The 15,491-nt window shown below is 42.6% G+C and overlaps 1 protein-coding gene across 1 annotated transcript in view; it reads left to right on the top strand.

Moving 5' to 3' along the window:
* Window positions 1-15,491, top strand: part of USP54 (ubiquitin specific peptidase 54) — a 121,486-nt gene that overhangs the window by 101,039 nt on the left and 4,956 nt on the right. The window contains exons 18-22 of the mRNA XM_023204950.3: window positions 1,882-2,001; window positions 2,908-3,103; window positions 5,140-6,515; window positions 13,005-13,123; window positions 13,445-13,585. Of these exons, the coding sequence (XP_023060718.1) occupies window positions 1,882-2,001; window positions 2,908-3,103; window positions 5,140-6,515; window positions 13,005-13,123; window positions 13,445-13,585 (1,952 nt within the window). The remainder of the gene's footprint in view (window positions 1-1,881; window positions 2,002-2,907; window positions 3,104-5,139; window positions 6,516-13,004; window positions 13,124-13,444; window positions 13,586-15,491) is intronic.

The following is a 15,491-nucleotide window of genomic DNA, read 5'->3' as shown; positions in this document are numbered from 1 at the left end:
TGAAACCTATATCTTAGTTTTTTTTTCCTATAAAATGACTTTATTATTTTTATAATTCAGAAACCCCACTTACAACAAATTGTGCTAAAGCAGTATAAAGGTCCAAGTTTGTAAGTGCCAGCTTTTAAACTTTTTTGGCTGTTTTCTGTTGACCACTTTTCTCTTTTTATATACACTTAGAGAATCTTCTTGGGCCAAGTAATCCTGTTTGGGGGCAGCTTTTTTCCTTTAATACTACTCTCTTTTGATTCAAGGTAGTTGTTGCCTCATATTTCCCAAGACATTGTATTCATTTCCAAATTAGTTTTAAATTCCTAATACTTAGCTGTCTCTATTTGGATAGTCTTTTTTCCCTTTGTGACCTCAAGCTATAATGACATTGGTGTCCCAGGTTTATTTTGCTTCTGAATAAAGGGGTCTTGTCATTTCTCTCCTTTCCTTTTTTTCTCTCTGTGCCAGTTGGGCAATAGATTAAAGTTAGGAGGAGATCCCACTGGCTGTATTTCATTGTCAATTTTCCATACACTGTGGTTCAGCATTTCCTGCATGAGCAAGGAATGGAATGCTAAGATTCTGGAGGATAAGAATTAAAATTTAGTACAGTGATTGATCAACTATAGCTTGTCTAGATCTCCGTAAAGTAGAGAACTTAAAAAAATGGCTCTAGGCACTACCTCTGATTATAAAGGTTGTATACATTTAGTTGATTACAAATATTATGAGAGAACTTCAGGTCTGGAAAGTAAGGGAAACCACACCTCTAGAGATAGAGTGGATCCTGAGTGCCAAGTTCTTCAGAACCAACCTGCTGTTTCCATTGTCTTCCCATTGCTCTCAAAAAGTCATGATGAATTAGGAAGTGAATGTTAGGGATGTAGAAGAGCCTTTATTACCATGTCCAGCTGGAGGTAAGTGGAGGATGAGGGACATTATGGGAGAAGTGACTCACATTCTTTTTTTCCCCCTGCAACTTTGTGAAGGCTCACTGGCAATCCCATTTGTAGGTGAACTTATATTACAGCTTGCTGCCAATTTACGATTATGAGTAAGTAGAGGGCAAGGGATATATAAACATGAGAGTTCTTTTACAAAAATTTCTCTGCCTGTACTTCCTAGTCTTTTCATCTGGTATTGTTTTTAGACTCTTCTGCTCCTGCTTTGGCACACATTCACTTTGAGAGGAGGATGGAATATTCCCTGCTTGCTGTATGGGAAGTTGACTTCTTTGTGGGTAGTTTTGGCGAGGAATAGCATGATTAAAGTAAATACTTAGCAATGCTTATGAAAAGTATGTATATGCAAACCAGGAACAAAGGCCGTTCAACTGCCCTGGCAGATACATTGGATTAGCAAGTGTAGACCATCTGTGACTAAGAGGTGTACTGATTTTCCAGTTTAGGGTGGTGCATAGAGGACTGTGATTTGGTGAGGTAAATAAGTGGTATGGATGGTTGTCCACAGAATAATGAAGCTACCTTTGCCGTAACATAGCAGTGAAGGTCTCAGTCGACATCTAGGGTGTTCTGACACTAGTTGGCAAGAATTGCACTGGGAAAGAGCAGTTCAATTCCAGGCATAAGAACCTACCTTTCTGCTATATGGAATACTTTGTTCTTTCCTTGAGGGACTTCCTGAGAGTCTTGGTGTTAGAATATGTGGCCATTAATGGCATGCCTGTCTTTCATGGCCTTGGTAACATCTCAGTTAAGGCAAAATGAATGTCCTGCTTGTTTCAGAGAATTCTTAATAGCAATGAACAGTTGGAATAAGGGTAGACCAGTGGCTCAGCAGCAAGGATCTCTGTGTACTGAAGGGAAACAACAGTATACAGGAAAAGTTGGAATGAATTGTAATGAAAATGAAAAGTGCTGGCCCTTTCAGGGAGGAGTGACGGCTTTGAGAGGTCCCTGCAAGAGGCAGAGTCAGTATTTGAAGAGTCACTGCATCTGGAACAGAAAGGAGACTGTGCTGCAGCTTTGGCTCTCTGTAATGAAGCTATCTGTAAGTAACTCTAACTGCTATGGCTATGGCACTTTTGACTAACTTCACAATAGGTGTTGTCACTCAGACGGGATAAAAACAGTTTTTATGTCTCCTCACTCTTGCTCTCCCAAACTGAGGCCCGTTAGCTATTTTTGCCCTTTAGATTTCTAAGTGTACCTGGCACTGGCACTGTGGCCTATGGATATTTACCAGAATAACCTCAGCAAGGAATCCATAGATGATTTCTCCAGTCATGCCTACCTTTTTATTCCAGGATAAAGTTAGACCTCAGATGTGAGATTAGTCTGCTTTTTTGCTAGTCACTGGCTAGTGAGTTGGAGCTTATAGAAGGAAAATTGAATAAATTGGCTATGACTTCCCAGGCCTGTGACTTTTTACTTCAATATTTGATTCTTTCTGATTCTCCCCTACCTTCATAGTATGCAGCACCATAAGCTTACAGCAAGAGACTAAGGCTTAGAATTGGTATCGGCTTCTTGTATGTGACCGACAAGAAGCTGTGGTCTATAAAGAGAGATACAGGTTTGGATCTTATTTCTGCTGTTGGCCATTGGAAAGAGAGGGGTGAGAGTAGAGTGTGGAGACCAGAGTCAGACAGGTCAGTTGGACAAGAGTGGCAATCTCTAAGATGGAGGCACTGGTTTATCTTATTGATTTATTTTAGTTTTGTTTTGTTTTTTAATTTGGATTAACCTGTTTGGCCTCCATGGCTTCCATCAATGTTCCTTATAGCCAGAGGCAGCTCTGTGCCCTGGACAGCATATGCATGGTCCGTGCCTTGCATTCCTGCTACATATTTTGAGTTTTACTGCATATCTTTGCTCATTTTTGTTCAATTTTATTCTTTTTATTTTTGTTTGTGTTTTGTGTTCTGTTTCTGCTATATTTTCTTTTGCATTTTAGCTAAACTAAGACTTGCCCTGCATGGTGCCAGCTGTAGCACGCACAGCAGAGCCCTAGTCGATAAGAAGTTGCAAATCAGTATTCGAAAAGCACGGAGCCTGCAGGATCGCATGCAGCAGCAGCAATCACCACAGCAGCCGTCGCAGCCCTCAGCCTGCCTCCCGTCACAGGCGGGGACTCTCCCTCAGCCAACAAGGTAGTGCTTGGGAACCATGTTAGTTTATGAACGCCAGGGGAAGAAGTGACCATGAGTACTCTATAGCAAGAGCTCTCATTGTCTTGCCGACTGAAGGGGAGAGAGGAGTCCTCTGAAAAGATTTTCTTCTTTCAGGTCAGACATACAGTGAAAAACTCATTGTACTGCTGGTCCTTTCCTTAATAATTCCTAGGATGCAAAAGTACAGCATAATAAGACCATTTGTCCGCATTTCCCATGGGTAACTTTAGCCCTGGACTTGTGTAATAATGCGATTATTATATTTGTATATATATATTATGTTCTTAGACATGGCAATCTAGGCTACATTTCATGTTGTAGTAGCTACCATGTGATTTATTTTGGGATTTCAATGCTTCCTATCCTTATGGAAGCTGAGAAAGCAGTCTTTCTTGCTCTGATTGCACCATAAAGAAGAGACACAATGATTCCCTTTGCTTTGCTTCTTTATGGTCAGGACTAGGAAAGAAGTTCTAGGAGTCATTGTTGTAGTTCTCACATCTTAGCCCTTGAATTTGGCTTTTACTTAGAATAGATGAATTTAAATAAACATTAATTTGGACCATTAATAACTCTGAGTAGTTTTCAAAATGTAAGTTAATAAAAGCAGTTAACTTTTTTTTTTTTTTTTTTGAGACAGGATCTTGCTTTTTCACCCAGGCTGGAGTGCAGTGGCACGATGATAGCTTACTGCACCCTCAACCTCCTGGGCTCAATGTTCAAAAGGCAAATGTTCAAAAATAGTTAACTGCTAGGCATGGTAGCTCATGCCTGTAATCCTAGAATTTTGGGAGGCTGAGGAGGGCAGATTATTTGAGTCAAGGAGTTTGAGACCAGCCTGGGCAACATGGTAAAACCCTGTCTCTACAAAAAACAAAAAAAATTTAGCTGGGCATGGTGGTGCATACCTGTGGTCCCAGCTACTTGGGAGGCTGGGTGGAAGCATCGGTTGAGCCCGGCAGGTCAAGGCTACAGTGAGCCATGATGGCGCTGCCACACTCCAGCCTGGGTGACAGAGAAAGACCTTGTCTCAAAAAAAAAAAAAAAAAATGCAGGTCTATTTGATGCTAAAGCACATGTCCTTAACTATTATGTGATATTGCCTTTTATGATTAGGCTTCCCATATTAGTATATCTTATTCTCCATAATGTTATAAGGGTGACTGGGTGACTATACCCTCAAAAGTTTACAGTATATTTTCATTCAAATTTAGGGGCTTGTTTTGAATATAAGCAATTTAGATAGGTAAACCCTTTCCAGAAAACATATACTTCCTGATGTATGTGAGTGGTTGAGGCTTTATTTAAGTCCTTGTAACATTAAGTTTTTAAAGTCAGAAATACAAAACAATTAGTGAGAAACTGACTAAATACAGTTAATCCCTACTCCTACTCCTAAATCTCAAGTCATATTGCTTTGGGGAAATATCTCAGTGACTAATAGGACAAAATCCAGATTTTAACAACATATTTGAGATGGTTGATTTCTGTGTATTCCCATGAGCCCAAATCACCGTGTATTTTGTAAATGTGGCCTCATGGTTCCTTTGGCTGGGCTGCCTCTCAGGACCCCAGGTAGGACTTGCCTTCCTGTATAGCATCCTGGATTTTTGCTGTTTAGTATGAGTGATTTTCAGGCTTTGCTTACCTTCCATGTCATCTGCATGTGAGACTAGCTGATTTTGTTTCCTAATTTGCAAGTAGAATGTGATTGGAATGCGACTCACAGGTAGTGAAGAATATTAGCAAGGGGTCCACTTAATGTTACTGTGCACCTTTAGTGAGGGCATTTAATAAAGAGGATTAATGTTACCTATTTACCTGGGTGTGAGCTGACCATGTGCCTTTTCTTTTGTGATCCTCTGAACTACTGACTCTACTTGTGCTTGTCTTTCTGTTTACTTTTACCATTCCCTGTGTGAATAGCTAGAAATGGGAATGGAATGAACAGTTCTTTCTGTAAGCGTTCCTGTCAGTCAAGGCAGCTTATGACTAGCTGTCTCCATTTGTTTCAGTGAACAGCCTATCCCGCTCCAAGTATTGTTAAGCCAAGAGGCCCAACTGGAACCCGGCACGGATACAGAGTTTGGGGCCAGTTCTTTCTTCCATTCACCTGCTTCCTGCCATGAGTCACACTCATCACTATCTCCAGTGTCATCTGCCCTACAGCACAGCTCCCCCAGTAGATCTGCCTTGAAGCTTCTGACTTCGGTTGAAGTAGACAACATTGAACCCTCAGCATTCCACAGGCAAGGTTTACCTAAAACACCAGGGTGGACTGAGAAGAATACTCATCATAGTTGGGAGCCATTGGATGCCCCAGAGGGTAAGCTGCAAGGCTCTAGGTGTGACAACAGCAGTTGCAGCAAGCTCCCTCCACAAGAAGGAAGAGGCATTGCTCAAGAACAGCTATTCCAAGAAAAGAGGGATCCTGCTAATAACCCCTCCCTGGCGATGCCTGGAATAGCCACCTCTGAAAGGGGAGATGAACACAGCCTAGGCTGTAGTCCTTCAAATTCATCAGCTCAGCCCAGCCTTCCCCTGTATAGAACCTGCCACCCCATACTGCCTGTTGCTTCTTCATCTGTGCTTCACTGTCTTGATCCTGTGCAGAAAACTAACCAATACCTCCAAGGCCAAAGCCTCAAAACTTCATTGACTTTAAAAGTGGACAGAGGCAGTGAGGAGCCCTATAGGCCAGAGTGTCCCAGCACGAAGGGGCTTGTCCGTTCTCTGGCTAAGCAGTTCCAGAGGATGCAGGGTGTCTCCATGAGCGATAGTACAGGTTTCAAGGATAGAAGTTTGTTGGGTAGTCTAAGGAAGAACTCTTCCCCTTCTGATTCTAAGCCTCCTTTCTCACAGGGTCAAGAGAAAGGCCACTGGCCATGGGCAAAGCAACAATCCTCTCTGGAGAGTGGGGACAGACCACTTTCCTGGGAAGAGTCCACTGAACATTCTTCTCTTGCCTTAAACTCTGGGCTGCCTAATGGTGAAACTTCTAGGGGAGGACAGCCCAGGTTGGCAGAGCCAGACATATACCAAGAGAAGCCGTCCCAAGTGAGAGATGCTAGGTCTAAGGATCTGGGCAGCAGTGCTGACTTGGGGACTTCCTTGCCTTTGGATTCCTGGGTGAATGTCACAAGGTTCTGTGATTCTCAGCCTAAACATGGGGCCTCTAGGCCAGGAATGAAGTCCTCCCCTCATGATTCCCATATGTGTGTAACCTATCCAGAGAGAAATCACATCCTTTTGCATCCACATTGGAACCAAGACACAGAGCAGGAGACCTCAGAATTGGAGTCTCTGTATCAGGCCAGTCTTCAGGCTTCTCAACCTGGCTGTTCTGGATGGGGGCAGCAGGATACAGCCTGGCACCCACTTAACCAAACAGGTAAGAATGCAAATGGGTTGGGGGGAGAGGGGAGGATCATATAAAAGCTGAAAGCAGGGCAAGATCAGAAGGGGGTATTCTATACAGATAGTATCCCCAGCTTAGTAGGAGGTAGTAGAACTTTCTACTTTACTCAGAAAGCCTCCATGACAAGAGCTAGACATTTTTCTGGCTAGAGTGGAGGAAGGGGCAGAATTATCACTCACAGGCAACTTCCCTCCTTCTAAAGTAAGAGATTACTAAGTATTTGCCCATGGCTTCTCCAGTATGCTGTGCTAAAGAATGGTTCAGGGCCAGGCGCGGTGGCTCACTCCTGTAATGCCAGCACTTTGGGAGGCCGAGGGCAGATCACTTGAGGTCAGGAGATCGAGACCACCCTGACCAACATGGTGAAACCCTGTCTCTACTAAAAATACAAAAATTAGCTGGACGTGGTGGCACATGCTTGTAATCCCAGCTACTTGGGAGTCTGAGGCACAAGAATGGCTTGAACTGGCGAGGTGGAGGTTGCAGTGAACTGAGATTGCACCACTGCACTTCAGCCTGGGCTGAGAGTGCTGCAGAGTGAGACCCTGTCTCAAAAAGGAAAAAAAAAAAAAGCGTTTTAATCAGAAACTCTGTACCCATTGGCAAATCACTCTTTATCTCCTCCTTCTCTTCCCCCAACCCCAGGCAACCACTTATCTATTTTCTGTCTCTAGAGATTTGCCTGTTCTGGACATTTCATATAAATGGAATCATATAGTATGTGGTCTTTTGTGACCAGATTTTGACATAATTGTAGTTCCTAAAGTGTTATATAAACACTGTTCTTAACCTATATTCTGAATTTCATCGTACTTTGAACTTGAGCAGACACCATCTTATAGATATCTAAAAAATAAGAAATTAACTTTTGTTATGGGAAATTTCAAATATATTCAAAAGTAAAGAATAAGAGTAGGCCAGGCACAGTGACTGACACCGTAATCCCAGCACTTTAGGAGGCCAAAGCGGATGGATCACCTGAGGTCAGGAGTTGGAGACCAGCCTGGCCAACATGGCTATACTGAAAATACAAAAAATTAGCTGGGCGTGGTGGTGGTGGACGCCTGTAATCCTAGTTACTCAGGAGGCTGAGGCAGGAGAATTGCTTGAACCCGGGAGACGGAGGTTGCAGTGAGCTGAGATTACACCATTGTACTACAACCTGGGCAACAAGAGCAAAACTCCATCTCAAAAAAAAAAAAAACAAAATAAATGTTATAATAACCCTCCAGGTACTTATAACCAGCTTACATAGTGATTATCTTGCAGTTATCAACATATGGCCAATTTTTAAATTTTATTTTATTTTATTATTTATTTTTTAGACAAGGTCTTGTTCTACCTCCCAGGCTGGAGTGCAGTGGTGCGATCTCGGCTCACTGCAACCTCCGCTTCCCAGGTTCAAGTGATTTTCCTGCCTCAGCCTCCCAAGTAGCTGGGACTACAGTGTGCACCACCACGCCTGGCTAATTTTTGTATTTTTAGTAGAGACAGGGTTTCACCATATTATCCAGGATGGTCTCCATCTCATGACCTCGTGATCTGCCCGCCTTGGCCTTCCAAAATGCTGGGATTACAGGAGTGAGCCACTGAGCATATGGCCAGTTTTGATTTAGCTATACCTCCACCACTTTCCTTTCCCCTCTACATTATTTTATTTTATTTTTTGAGACAAGGTCTTGCTTTGTTGCCCAGGCTGGAATGCAGTGATGCCATCAGGGCCACTGCTGAGGTCCTCCCACCACAGCCTCCTGAGTAGCTGGGACCACAGGCACACACCACCACATCTGGCTAATTTTTTTGTGTGGTTTGGAGAGACGGGGTTTTGCCATGTTGCCCAGGTGGTCTCTACCTCCTGAGCTCAAGTAGTCCACCCGCCTCAGCCTCCCAAAGTGCTAGGATTACAGGCATGAGCTACCATGCCCAGCCTCCTCTAGATTATTTTAAAACAAATCTCTGAATCTCTGACATTATATTATTTCATTCATAAATAAGTTAGCATGTATCTCTCAGAAATAAACACTCTTTTTTTTTTTTTTAATGAGATGGAGTCTTGCTCTGTCACCCAGGCTGGAATGCAGTGGTGCGATCTCGACTCACTGCAGCCTCTGCCTCCTGGGTTCAAGTGATTCTCCTGCCTCAGCCTCCTGAGTAGCTGGGATTACAGGCGCACGCCACCACGCCTGGCTAATTTTTGTAAATATATATATATGTTTTTTTTTAGTAGAGACAGGGTTTCACCATGTTTGCCAGGCTGGTCTTGAACTCCTGACCTCAGGTGATCCACCTGCCTTGGCCTCCCAAAGTGCTAGGATCACAGGCATGAGCTACCGCACCTGGCCAGATTCTTTTTTAAGAGACAAACCTATAATATTATTATACCTAAAAAATTAACAATTATTTATTAATATAATACCTAGCCAATATTCCAGTTTTCTCAGTGGTCCCATAAATGTCTTTTTACAGTTGTTTTATTTCAAGTCAGGATTCAAACAAGACACACACATTGCTTTTTGATGATAAGGCTCTTAAGTCTTTTTGTTGTTGTTGTTGTTTTTGGTTTTGGGTTTTTTTGCCAGTATGATACCCTCTGTTTTTTCCCCTTCTATTTATTTGTGGAAGAAATTTGGTCATTGTCTTTTAACATTTCACACGTTGTAGATTTTGCTGATTATAGTCTTAAGTCTTTAAGAAAAAAAAAAACTTGTTGTGGCCGGGCGCAGTGGCTCATGTCTGTAATCACAGCACTTTGGGAGGCCAAGGCAGGCAGATCACAAGGTCAGTTCAAGACCGACCTGGCCAACATGGTGAAACCCTGTCTCCACTAAAAATATAAAAATTAGTCGGGCATGGTGGCACGCACCTGTAGTCCCAGCTGCTCGGGAGGCTGAGGCAGGAGAATCACTTGAACCTGGGAGGCGGAGGTTGTGGTGAGCTGAGATCAGGCCACTACACTCCAGCCTGGGCAACAGAGGGAGACTCTGTCCCAAAAAAACCACCATGTTCTTCTAGCCCTCATTTTTCCTGCAACTTAGTACTTAGAGCTAGAGGCTCAATTAAAATCAGATACAAATTTTAAAAACAAGAATATTTAATAGGAAGTTCTTTGTATTTCTTACACCATATCAGCAAATACATAATGTCTGGTAGTCTTTCTTTTGTCATGATTGATCAGTGAGTAGACATCATCTTAACCCTATCTTTTATTTATTCTAGAAATTCCCTTACAAATGGCCACCTCTACTTCTGCTTAAAATTTTTTTTTTTTTTCTGATGGCTTCTCGCTCTATCACCTAGTCTGGAGTGCAGTGGTACGATATCAGCTCATTGCAACCTCTGCCTCCGAGTGATTCTCCTGCTTCAGTCTCCAGAGTAGCTGGGACTACAGGCGCACACCACTGCACCCGGCTAATTTCTGTATTTTTAGTACAGACAGGGTTTCGCCAGGTTGGCCAGGCTGCTCTTGAACTCCTGACCTCAGGTTATCCACCTGCCTCAGCCTCCCAAAGTGCTGGGATTACAGGCGTGAGCTATCACACCCTGCCGTCTTTTAAAGGAATCAGATTCTACTCCCTTCAGGAGGTTCCAGTGGCTACCTTCTTGTCTAGGAGTCACACTTGGCTTGATTAGAGGAACAGCCAATTCTAAACATTACTCTGTAATTCTTTTCTCTTTTTTTTTGAGACAAAGTCTTACTCTGTCACCCAGGCTGGAGTACAGTGGCACGATCATGGCTCACTCCAGCTTCCACTTTCCAGGTTCAAATGATCCTCCTGCCTCAGCCTTCCAAATACAGATGTGCACCACCATACCTGGCTAATTTTTTAATGCTTTTTTTTTTTCTTTTTTTAGAGATGGGGTCTCACTATGCTGCCTAGGCTGGTCTTGAATTCCTAGGCTCAAGTGATCCTACTGCCTCAGCCTCCCAAAGTGCTGGGATTACAGGCATGAGCTACCACAGCCGGCCATAGCTGTCATTTTTTTTTTTTTTTTTTTTTTTTGCGATGGAGTGAGTCTCTGTTGCCCAGGCTGGAGTGCAGTGGCGCAATGTCGACTCACTGCAGCCTCTGCCTCTCGGGTTCAAGTGATTATCCTGCCTCAGCCTCCTGAGTAGCTGGGATTATAGGCACCCACCACCACGCCTGGCTAGTTTTTGTATTTTTATTAGAGATGGGGTTTTCACCATGTTGGTCAGGCTGGTCTCGAACTCCTGACCTCGTGATCCGCCTGCCTTGGCCTCCCAAAGTGCTGGGACTACAGGCATGAGCCATTGCGCCCGGCCTTAGCTGTAATCCTTAAACCTGGCTACCTATAGTCCTCTGAGGAGTGGCTCAGAAAACCCAAAAAACACATGAATAATTTTATAGAAATAAGAACATAACACACATGCTGTTTTTATTTTACACAGTTTTCCTGTCTCTTCTCTCATAGCCAGTCCTTCCCTCCCCAGGTAATTATGTAGTGTGCATACATTGTATTTTTCTGTTCATACAATCCTATGTAGACCTACATATACAGAAAGTGGTTTTTTTTTTTTTGCTTGTATATCATTTTACATATTTTTTTCCTTTTAATGCAACAATATTTCATTAAAATTCCTTCAAATCATCTAGTTTAACTCAGTTCATTCTTTTTAAGTGACTGAACAATATTTAGTATTAAACCATAATGTATTTAGCTATTCTATAGATGGGCATTACTTTATTTCTAGTTTTGGCTACTATAAATTATGTCAGTAGAAAATATTCTTATACATATGTTGTTATGAACTGGTATTTTTTTCTTCTTCTTCTCAGGATTAGAATTGTTGGGCAACAGGATAAATATATTTTTTATTTTATTAGAGATTACCAGGTTGCTTTTTAGGAAGACTGTAACATTTCACATTTCCCCCAATAATGTTCAAGGATATATATATATTTTTATTTATTTATTTATTTATTTGTGAGATAGAGTCTTGTTCTGTCACCCAGGCTGGAGTGCAGTGGCATGATCTCGGCTCACTGCAGTCTCCACCTCCCGAGTTCACACCATTCTCCTGCCTCAGCCTCCCGAGTAGCTGGGACTACAGGCGCCCACCACCACGCTCGGCTAATTTTTTGTATTTTTAGTGGAGACGGGGTTTCACCGTGTTAGCCAGGATGGTCTTGATCTCCTGACCTCACGATCCGCCTGCCTCAACCTCCCAAAGTGCTGGGATTACAGGTGTACACCACCATGCCCGGCCAAGGATATTTTCTTGGACTTTTTGGGAACCTTTCAAAAATGAAAATTCCCAGGCACCAACCACAAACCTTCAGATTCAGGTCTGTGGTAACATCCAGAAAGCTCTATTTTTAAAAGTTCCCAGATGAATCTGAGGTGGTATTGAAAGCACTGCATTTAAGTACCCAGGAATACTGAAAATAACTGGTCTTACAGTACTTACATGAGTAATATCAGCTTTAGCCAGATATAGATATATTAGAATCACATCATCAAATCAAAACATCAATTGGCCATGGACACATGTATCAAATGTAGGTCAAGGGCATATACAGTTTCAGAATGGAAAACTTAATTAGCTGGATTGGGGTTAGCCCCTTGGGAGTCACCAATCCAGTTTAGAGCAACTGTGAACAATCTAGAAAGATTTTGAAGAGAGGTAAGCATTTAGTGGGCTCAGAGTACAAGAGGTCACCAGGTGAGATGGTAAGAGTGCTGTGCTGAAAATCAAGAGAGTTTTAATCCTGGTTAAACTACTAAACTGTCAGACCCTGGAACTCATTTTCCTGTTATATAAAATGAGGAGGTTTGATAGATGATTATTATGATCATTTCAATTCTGAACTAGACTGGAGATAATTTCTTTTGTCACCACAGATACTTCAGAAAATCACTGTGTTAGATAATTTCCTCTCTCTAAGTCTTGAGCCAAGTCTGACAGAAGCTGATTATGTTTACAAAAATGAAATGAAGCAAGATGGGGACATTCAGTAAACTATCCATATTCTAAAATTCTTGTTTCTTTCTTTTTTTTTTTTTGAGACGGACTCTCACTCTGTCGCCCAGGCTGGAGTGCAGTGGCGCGATCTCGGCTCACTGCAAGCTCCACCTCCCGGGTTCATGCCATTCTCCTGCCTCAGCCTCCTGAGTAGCTGGGACTACAGGCGCCCACCACCATGCCCGGCTAATTTTTTGTATTTTTAGTAGAGACGAGGTTTCACTGTGTTAGGATGTTCTCGATCTCCTGGCCTGTGACCCACCCGTCTTGGCCTTCCAAAGTGCTGGGATTACAGGTGTGAGCCACCGTGCCTGGCCCTTCTTGTTTCTAAATTCCAGGAGCATGTCCCCTCGTTGAATTCAGGGATGCATATTTATTATTTAATGAAACAACAACTCCTGAGTTTGTGCTGCTAGGCTTAGAGGTTAGGCCCTAGGAGAAGAAACAGCCTCAACTTGTATTTATGTTTTCCTCTTCAGGCTCTGCAGATGGCATGGGGAGGAGGTTGCACTCAGCCCCTGATCCTGGTCTCTCAAAGACTCCAACAGCAGAAATGGAGCAGAGTCTCCATGAAGCCAGAACAATGTGTACTTCTCAGGTAGCAGCCTCAGGTGCTAAGGTGCTGGGCCCAGGGTGGTGTGTTGGGGAAGGAATTATGGAAAGATATGTCTGGTAGGGATGATGATAAGGCAGAGCCATGGTGATATGGGGCTATCAGAAGAAAATAAGGTCTATGATTGGGCTTCTTTTGAATTAGAGGAGATTTTTACATGGCCACTATCTTACCAATACATCTAATTCAGGTGTCTATTACTACTGAGTCTTCCCCTATTCTTTCCCATACCCTGAGGATAGTGTCTGTGGGAAAACCATAAGTCTGGTATTATGTGTCTGCCTGTATGTGTCTGTGTGTTTGAAGGCTACACCTTGCCGAGGCCTCAGCAGGGAGTGTGGGGAGGATGAGCAGTACAGTGCAGAGAACTTACGTCGCATCTCACGCAGTCTCAGTGGCACCGTTGTCTCAGAGAGGGAGGAAGCTCCAGTTTCTTCCCACAGTTTTGTAAGTAGAATCAGGGTCCGTCTATTCAGAGCACCCTCCTCCTTGCTAAGCAAAAATACAGTGCAGGTAAAGAAGCAGGGAGAAAGTGAAGGTTGTAATGTGAGGAAAAGCCCTGTGTACTCAGCAAAAATAAGGACACGCAGTCATTATTTTATTTACAAACGTTCAGTTGGAGCCCAGAGGAATGTCCATTCCCTGTAGCAGTTCTGAAAGGCTGTGTGTGTTGTAGGGTTTCCTAGGGTGAGAAGAGTCATAATAGCCTTGAGAGGAATCTGAGAAGCAAAGGCTGCTGATTGGGTCAGAACCCACAGCACTAATCAAAGGAAGAAGGAAAGAAATGGGATGCAGTATTGGTTTGGTTTTTCCCCTCACCCCCAGTATGTGATTGAATAGAATTCAGTGTGTTTTCAATCTAAAGTGAAGCATGTGCATCAGCAAGAAAAAGAAAAAAGCCTTGCGAATTTTCATATGCAGTAATGTGTAGGCAGAAGGGGCAGGAAAGCCCAAGCCATTAGAGATCAACAAACTTAAATATCAGTGGCTAGGTTTGTAGGTAATCATACCTTTGGAGAATTTCACTTCCTTCCCCAAGTTGAGTTTTCATTACAGTAGAGGTCAGGGTACAAAGTACCAGTGCATTGAAGGTTGTCCACTAGGTCAGTTCAGGAAAAATGTAAAAACAGGTTTTAAATACATGGTATAAAAATAAAAAGGTATAAAAGCACATATGGTGAAAACCAAGTCTGTCTTCTACCAGCTCTTCAGATTCAGTTTCCCTCCTAAGAGGTACTCATTTTTCTAATTTTTAAAAATCAGCCGAGGCCAGACGTGGTGGCTCATGCCTGTAATCCCAGCACTTTGGGAGGCCGAGGATGTTGGATCACCTGAGGTCAGGAATTCGAGACCAGCCTGGCCAACATGGCGAAAATATAAACATTAGCCGGACATGGTGGGAGGGGGTGCCTGTACTCCTAGCTACTCAGTAGGCTGAGGCAGGAGAATTGCTTGAATCCGGGTGGCAGATGTTGCAGTGAGCCGAGATTGAGCCACTGCACTCCAGCCTGGGCGACAGAGCAAGACTCTGTCTCAAAAACAAAACAAAACAAACAGAAAAACTCAGCTGAATTTATAATAAAATTCATTCAATTTATTGTTCATAAATTCCTAAACAATTCTGATCACGCTGCCATTCTTTTTTGGAAAAGGTGGACTCTCCTGCCTAGCATTTGTTCTCGTGTACTTTCAATTCATTTAATGGCAAATTGTTATTTTCCTAGGAGAATTGGCTTCCTTTCTTCTGACTTCTGTATCATTTATTGATTCATTCTCTTAAATAAATACTTATTGATTCTGTCACAAGATTCCTAACACAAAAATAAACAAATAAATAAGTGCTTATTGAGTGTGTTAGAGGTATTGTGCTAGGTGCTGGAGATACAATGGTGAGTTAGATGTAGTCCCTGCTTTTATGGCGCTTACAGTCTACAGTGAAGGACAGATAAATAAACAATTATAATGTATTAAGGATTTGATCCTATGGGAACATAATAGAAGGGACATTTAAATCAGGCTTGAGGTATCATGGAAGGCTTCCTGGAAGAAGCAAAAAGAATATAGCAGGTAAAAGGGACCTGAGCAAATATTAACTGAATTAAAATAAGCTTATTTAGTATGGCAGGATTAGAAAGTCTGGCGAAGGGAGATGATGGTGAGTGTTGACAAGAGAGGATACAAATAATATTATGGACCGCAGACAGCCCTGTATGTCACAATAAGTAGTTGGGAAGGATAGAGATAAGTCAACGTATTTGAGATCCAGTTAGGAAATAAACATCAGTGGGAGTTGGTGCCTGCCTGGATGTTGGGAGAGGGGGTAAAGGATGATACTCAAGTTTTATGGTTAGAT

This window comes from Piliocolobus tephrosceles, chromosome 9, assembly GCF_002776525.5.
Source record: "Piliocolobus tephrosceles isolate RC106 chromosome 9, ASM277652v3, whole genome shotgun sequence".
In the NCBI taxonomy this organism is placed as follows: Eukaryota; Metazoa; Chordata; class Mammalia; order Primates; family Cercopithecidae; genus Piliocolobus; species Piliocolobus tephrosceles.
The sequence above is the reverse complement of the archived record's forward strand: the minus strand, read 5'-3'. Positions and strand labels throughout refer to the sequence as shown.